Source organism: Malania oleifera, chromosome 6 (assembly GCF_029873635.1).
Source record: "Malania oleifera isolate guangnan ecotype guangnan chromosome 6, ASM2987363v1, whole genome shotgun sequence".
NCBI lineage: Eukaryota > Viridiplantae > Streptophyta > Magnoliopsida > Santalales > Ximeniaceae > Malania > Malania oleifera.
Window position 1 is genome coordinate 79,184,804 of NC_080422.1, and position 7,419 is coordinate 79,192,222.

Here is a 7,419-nt window from a genome sequence, read left to right on the forward strand (position 1 = left end):
TAACTTTAATTAAAAACATGTGTAAGAAGAATTATTTAATCCAAAAAGCTAATTCTAGACAAAAAAAAAAAAGAAGAAGTTATAATAGCATATTGCCAAAAAAATAATTATCATAAAACCTGTTTTTCAATTTTTATGCAAATAGTTAAAAAATGGTGTAATAGAAATATAAAGTTGATGATGTAAACTCAAATATATTTTTATAGTCTATTTCTTTACTATACAGATATAAAAATAGAAAGTAAAAAATAGTTATAAAATTCATAATGAATGAGTTTGAACGTACACTTACGAACAAAGCCAAACCATGATATCTTACAGGTTGGTGCCTACCTAACTCAAGTACCCAGACTCAGCCAAACTCGTTCCTCCTTACGGAGTGGGGACCCCCCCCCCCCCCCAGCTTAATTATTAGACTGAGCCAAACTGATTCCTACTTACGAGGTGAAGTATCCCTAACTCAATTACGAGGCTGAGATAAACTGATATATAAAATAATTTTTGTATAAAATAATTGCTTCTTAAAAATAGGGAGGGATGTACATGTTACCCTTCCAAGATTTGATCATATAGTCTTAATTTTTTTTTTTTTTAAAGTTTCTAATTTCTGGACTCTTTTATTACAAAAAAAAGGCCTAGAGTTGAATGAGTTCCAGTGGCGTCCAAGTATCTTTCCCAGCACTCCAACTTGAATTAAGTCGTGTGGAAATAATAATTAAAAACTTAAAGGAATTTTCCATATTATTTTTGGTGAAAAATTTATATTTTTCAGATATCTCATTCTTTTTAAAAGAAGAAGAACTTTCCAAACCTTTAAATGGAAATAGTTTTAAATCAAAAAAGCCTCGGCTTCGTGGCGCAGAGTTCCGCGCTGCAGTTCGCCCAATAATCTTGCAGGTCAGAGCTCCTTTTCTCCTTGAAGATTAGAAGATTTCCAATCCTATTCGGCTTAATTTGAAAACTACTTGGATCAGGATATATATATATATATATATATATATATATATATATATATATATACGTAAAAACTTTGAACCTTCAATTTTTCTTTGGATTTTACTAGGGTTTTCATCTCGCATGCTCTGAATTTGACTCTAATTCACCTTAGTTTGTGAAATCTTCGATCAGATTTTCTGATATCTTCATCATTTCAACGTTTTCACTGTTGTGAATTCTCAAAAGCCTCGAATTCGTTTAAGTTTGCGGACTTCAAGAGGTTGAAATTTTTTTGTTTCTCCATTTTCTAGGGCTTTCAGCTCACTTGTCGTGAGCTCGTCTCTAATTCGGCTTAGTGTGAAATACTTGGTTCGGATCTCTTGTTTTGTACGTTTTCGTCATTGAGAATGTCATAATCCTCCAAGTACCTTAATTTTGCACAGTTTAAAAGGCTGAAATCTCTTTGTTTCTTTATTTTATAGGGCGTTTTCAGCTCATTATTGCGAAATTTGAAGGATGCCGGTGAATCTGACGCCGAATGCAATCGCTGCGATCAACGCCGGCGATGTGAATGCGAAGCCGCTAGTGCAGGTATTGGACATTAAGCTCATAGGGAGCACGCAAGAGAGGTACAGATTTCTGCTCTCCGATGCCGTATTGACTCAGCATGCGATGCTGGCGACTCAGCTCAATGATCGAGTTAAGAGCGGGGGAGTTCGGAAAGGATCGGTGGTTCAATTGATCGAGTACATATGCAGCACAGTTCAGAATCGCAAGTAAGCTGCCTCTTCCCCCTCCCTAATTGATGGTCTTTAGGTTGGTGAAGGCAATTGTTAGTTTGTTCGCTAGGAACAACAAATTTCTTAGTCGTAATGTAAGGAGTTCGATGCAACTTGAATAAAATTTGGAGATCATTATCATTATCATTATCAAAACCGTCTGAGATTGGGGAAAACTATTTGTGACCTGTTTTGCTAGTTTCGAGATTCACGGCACAAGTTGAGAGTGGTGGGATATAAAATCTTAGCTAGTAGTCATGCTCTTCTTGGTGGCAACATGTTTTTTTTTTTTATTTTGGTTACTTCAATTTGTTTCGTGAAGGTTTAAATTCGTGTAATCATGGTTTAAAGATTCTGCTAAAAGTTGGATAGGTCATCTTGAGCTATAAACAGTGGTAATGATCACCAATTGTTTGCGGCTCATCATTTTAGCTGCAGACCTTCTTTTGACATTCCGATATCTTTATATGTTATCTTTCTATGTTAATTTCTTGAGTAAATTTATGCTGTGCTTTGAGCAGGATTATTGTTGTGCTGAACATGGAAACAATAATACCAGACTGCGAAATAATAGGAAACCCGAAAATGTTTACCGAGTCTGATACTACTGCTCCAAAAGCAGTTCAGGGGTGCAACTTGGAGCATGCAGGGAGCACCAGCAATGGTAATTCGAGTTTGAAAACGTCTGGAAACAAAATGCAGAGTTTTCGCCCAACTGTTCAACCTTCATATCAACCACCACCAAATTACAGAAATCATGGGCCAATTTTGAAGAACGAGGCACCAGCACGCATAATCCCAATTGCTGCATTAAATCCTTATCAAGGAAGGTGGGCTATCAAGGCAAGAGTAACCGTAAAAGGAGATCTCCGCCGCTACAACAATGCTAGGGGGGATGGGAAGGTCTTCTCCTTTGATCTACTCGATTTGGATGGAGGTGAAATTCGAGTTACCTGCTTTAATGCTGTTGTTGACAGATTCTATGAGAGTATTGAGGTTGGCAAAGTTTATATGATATCAAAGGGTAACTTGAAACCTGCCCAGAAGAACTTCAACCATCTTAAGAACGAATGGGAGATCTTTTTGGAGGCAACTTCAAATGTAGAGCTTTGCCAGGATGAGGATGGTTCTATACCGAAGCAGCTGTTCTCCTTTAGACCTATCAGTGAAATTGAGAATGCTGATAACAATTCCATTATTGATATCATTGCCATTGTAATATCTGTGAATCCTTCAGTCCCTATCTTGCGAAAAAATGGTACGGAAACTCAGAGAAGAATTCTGAATATAAAGGATGGATCTGGTCGAAGTGTTGAGCTAACCTTGTGGGGCGACTTCTGCAACAGGGAAGGTCAGCAGCTGCAAGAGATGCTTGATTCTGGGGATTTCCCTGTTTTAGCTGTTAAATCCGGGAAAGTTAGTGACTTCACTGGGAAATCTATTGGAACAATTTCTACCACCCAGCTTTTCATTAATCCAGATTTTCAAGAAGCTCAGAGGTTGAGAGACTGGTTCGACCATGAGGGAAAAAACACTGCATCTCAATCCATCTCCAGAGATGTTATGCCTGGTGGACCTAGGAATGAGATACGTAAAACTGTGTCTCAGATCAAAGATGAAGGTCTTGGAAGATCAGATAAACCAGACTGGATCACTGTTAAGGCAACCATATCTTTCATCAAGACAGATACTTTTTGTTACACTGCCTGTCCACTGATGATTGGAGATATACAGTGTAATAAGAAAGTGACAAAGTCCGGAAACACGAGATGGCAATGCGATAGGTGCAATCAAGAATTTGATGTTTGTGATTACCGGTATCTTCTTCAAGCTCAAGTTCAAGATCACACAGGATTGACTTGGGTTACAGCTTTCCAGGAATGCGGAGAAGAGATCTTAGGTTGCTCAGCAAAAGAGTTGTATGACTTGAAATATGAAGAACAGGATGAGATCAGGTTCGGTGATATTATCCAAAGCAGACTCTTTAAAGATTATCTCTTCAGACTTAAAATCAAAGAGGAAATGTATGGTGAGGAACAGCGGGTGAAGATCACCGTTGTTAAGGCAGAGAAGGTGAATTATTCTGCAGAGAGCGGATTTCTGCTTAATTTGATTCCGAAAAATAGGCAATATTGAATGATCATGAACCGCAGTAAAGGGTCCAATTTTTTGTAGCTTTGGTTCGCTTATAGAATTACCACTTGGCACACAGAGTGACACAAAATATTGTTAGCGATTCTACAAATAATTTTCAGGTTCGCGTATAGAATTACTACTTGGCACACAGGGTGACGCAAAATTTTGTTAGTGATTCAACAAATAATTTTCGTCGTCTCATTGATATTGTATTCACGCAAGCTGTAGTTTGTTGTAATTCTTCGTACTATTTGAATTTCATATTTTTCTCCTATTTCAAATTCAAACTGGATGGCCTGTGTTCCACTTGGTATATGTTGAAACTGATCCATCTTCGATTCTGATTTACAACGCAAGCAATAATTAATGCTGAATTTGCCACTGGAGAATTATGTAGCATTTCTAATGGAAATTGAAATTTTGGGATTCACTTGTTTCTGGCAAAATTAATGCAAATGAACTTAAAATAGATTACAAACATAATACAAACATCGTTGCGGAAACCACCAGACTGATACATCAAGAAGAGGGCAACAAAAAGAGAGGTGAAAAACCCAACATTCCCATAAATTTCTTCCCTCAGCTCCTCTTGACAGGGTCGAAATTGGCAACACCAATCACAGCACCAACAATGGCAGCAAGCACAACTCCTCCAGCCACAATGCTGAGCAAGAAGTTCTTAAGGGATGGTGTAATCCCTGACTCGGCTGCTTCGGCCACCTCCGGAACCACCATCGAAGCAGTCAGTGCCGCCGCTGTCAATCCGGTGACTGCCTTCTCCTTCAGAGAAGCCTGGACTGCATGTCTTCCACTGGATTTTGATGCCCCCGCTGCGCTTGAAGTTGAAGGCTTCTTCATTGGTAGAGGCTTGAAGAAGGCATCTGAGCTCACAGCACTCTTTTGCCTTGCGTAAGTTATTGGCATCGCCATGGAAATTGCAGAAGTGGAAGCCATTTTTGGTCTCTGCGTCTCTCTGATCCAACTGCTTGTTTCTGTGAGTATTTTTTTTTTCTGTGTTAGATTGTGCGGACAGTGTTGATATGGGCAGGGATAGTGGGGATGAGAGGTGGAAAATTGAGATATCAAATGGGCAGTGTCATTTCCTTCTCTGTCCTACGTGGAGGCTTCTCCATGTGGGTTTGGTCGATAAGGTTATCCCCTCTTATTGAACCCCACAAGGACATGTTCTCAAGGGATTGTTACCCCAGGGGTATGGATGGTAAATGAGTAGAGCAGTCTCTTTGACTGTTGGAGTTTGAGTTGAGCTCAAACAATTCACATAATCTAGTAAGTTTTGAGTTTGAGTTTTGTAATATTACTCATGAATAGTTTATATATATATATACAACAAATGCTTAATTCTTATTTAATTCACAACCACAAAACTTAATCAATCAAATCAATCGACTACAAATAAGTAACCGATCAAACAACCACACAATTTTCAATCATTATATACTATGCAATTCTTTTGGCAATTCTCAACTTGATTGTATGCAACCCTGTGTATATATGAATTTTGATTCAAGTCCTCTAGTGAATGTATTAGCTTTCTCAATATAATAATCAATATAACATCCACATTCTTTTTAAAATTCAGATTTCAAATAAACATTCAATTAATAGGTTTTAGGGTGTTGACCAATCAACGTACTCCCTTATGGTTTCCGTAAATTTATTGATCAACCAACGTACTCCTTTTCGGTTTTCGCAAGCCCAAAAATAAATTAAATTTTAATTTATTTAATTTTCAAATTTCGTAGTTTATATGATTATGAAAATTAAATCATTCACGCAGTTTATATGTTTGCTGAAAATTAAAGAGAGTAAAGGGAAAGAGAGTGACACCGGGATTTTTACGAGGTTCGGCTTATCCCTAACCTACGTCTTCGCCTTTGGTAAACCACCAAAGGATTTCACTAAATCGGTTCCTTTCCGGGCGAAACAACACCATTACACACTCCTTTACTAGGTAAGAGCACCGCCTCTCCACGTAATACCCCTCACTCAGTCACTCCTTCAATTAGACTAGAGCTGCACCTCTCCAAGTGATACCTCACACTTGGCCAACGATCCAACAACCTGGAATCGTCAATGAAACGAGAAACAAGAGCTGCGTACAATAATGCTTTCACTCAAAGCGGATTAGTACAATTTCAAATTATATACTTCAAAGTAAATTAATATGAAATTTAAATTGAAGTTTAAGCGAATTTATCACCGAATGATTCTTTCAATGATTGAAAGAAAATTGGTGATTGAGAGTCAGCAAAGTTTCAGTAGAATTTGTGCACAAGATGAGAGTGAGAGAACCTTTGAATACTTGAGAGCAATTAAGAGTATTAATGTTGGATTTGATGCTTGGTGTTTTAATTCAATGATCTTGAGGCTTATTTATAGATTTAGAAAAACATTTAACTTGATCCCCAAGTTTACTTGGAGTAGTGCCCAAGTTTTAAACAAATTTGAGCCCCAAGCAATCTAATTTTAAAAATTTGTCTATTATAAAAATTTGAAATCTACTGCGTGGCAGTAGCTTGTCAAGATTTGGTCAGGCACACGTCACTGAAATACGTTAATTTCAAAGTTAGTAAGGTGGTAGTCGTCTGTCACCTTTTGGTCAGGCACCTGTCACTGATTTTCTTAGTTCAAAACAAATTCAGTCTGCCGCCTAGTAAAACCCAGATAGGCTTCTTAGATTTCCTCGTCAGGCGTCTGTCAAGGTCTAGGCAGTAGCCTGACGACCTTCTGTTTGTGCATTTTAAAACCATTTAATTTGGTAGCCTACTAATCATTCCAGTTAGGCTCATGTCAAGACAAAATGCTGATTTTAAAAAGATTTTTATAAGAACTCTCTTTGCTTTTCAATTCTTGGAATTTCAATTGTTTTCTTGAAAAAATATGTTCCAAGATTTATGTTTTAGGTCTTTAAGTCTCTTGTTCCTAATGAGCTTCAAAAGATTTCATGCTTGAATATTCTTTGAAGTACTTACAAAGCATATTCTATTGACTCTTCACTTCTTGAACTCCTTGAAATCTTGAATTTATTGCTTTGAGTTCTCTTTGGTTCTGAGCTTCAAGTCTTTATTGCTTCGAGCTTTCAATATTGATCACTTGAATTGATATGAGCTTTCAAAAGTTGTTCCTTGTGATAATGTAAAGTATGCTAAGCTTCAATATCTATTTTTCCTGAAACATCACAACTTTGAAGTATTTAAAATAACCTTACTTTGTTATCATCAAAATTAAGAGCCGCAAGCCTTGTTTAGGCCAACAATCTCTCTCTTTTTGATAATGACAAATAAGGAGCAAAAAAAAAAAAAAAAGGGTGAACCTTAAAAGGCTCCCCTTTTCGATAAGCATAAAACTAAACTTCAAAGTTTCATTATAGCAAAATTTCATATACTCCTTGATTTCATTTATGATACTCATCATCATTATTCAAGATCAAATACTTTTCCCCCTTTTGATACATATATCATGCTCAAATTTTTCAATATCATGCTTAATTTTTGCTCAAAACTTCTCCCCCTTTTAACATCAATCAAAAAGAGTAAGATATCAAAAA

General features: G+C 37.0%; 2 protein-coding genes across 7 annotated transcripts; one reads left to right on the forward strand and one right to left on the reverse strand.

The window, feature by feature from the left end:
• The first annotated feature begins 534 nt into the window (after positions 1 to 534).
• On the forward strand, positions 535 to 4,138 carry LOC131157166 (replication protein A 70 kDa DNA-binding subunit A). Of its 6 annotated transcripts, none has more exons than XM_058111116.1 (4): positions 535 to 897; positions 1,248 to 1,323; positions 1,419 to 1,712; positions 2,237 to 4,138. In XM_058111116.1, exons 3-4 carry the CDS (start codon positions 1,453 to 1,455, stop codon positions 3,849 to 3,851), a joined length of 1,875 nt encoding a protein of 624 aa, XP_057967099.1. In that variant the 5' UTR covers positions 535 to 897; positions 1,248 to 1,323; positions 1,419 to 1,452; the 3' UTR covers positions 3,852 to 4,138. The 6 variants fall into 6 exon arrangements, with proteins under 6 accessions (XP_057967099.1, XP_057967097.1, XP_057967095.1 ...); XM_058111114.1 differs by having other exon boundaries at positions 1,248 to 1,305; XM_058111112.1 differs by lacking the exon at positions 1,248 to 1,323 and having other exon boundaries at positions 644 to 897.
• Positions 4,139 to 4,285: 147 nt separating this feature from the next.
• LOC131157167 (uncharacterized) lies at positions 4,286 to 4,980 on the reverse strand. Its single transcript, XM_058111118.1, has one exon. The coding sequence runs from the start codon at positions 4,803 to 4,805 to the stop codon at positions 4,431 to 4,433; it is 375 nt and encodes a 124-aa protein (XP_057967101.1). The 5' UTR covers positions 4,806 to 4,980; the 3' UTR covers positions 4,286 to 4,430.
• Positions 4,981 to 7,419: the final 2,439 nt, after the last annotated feature.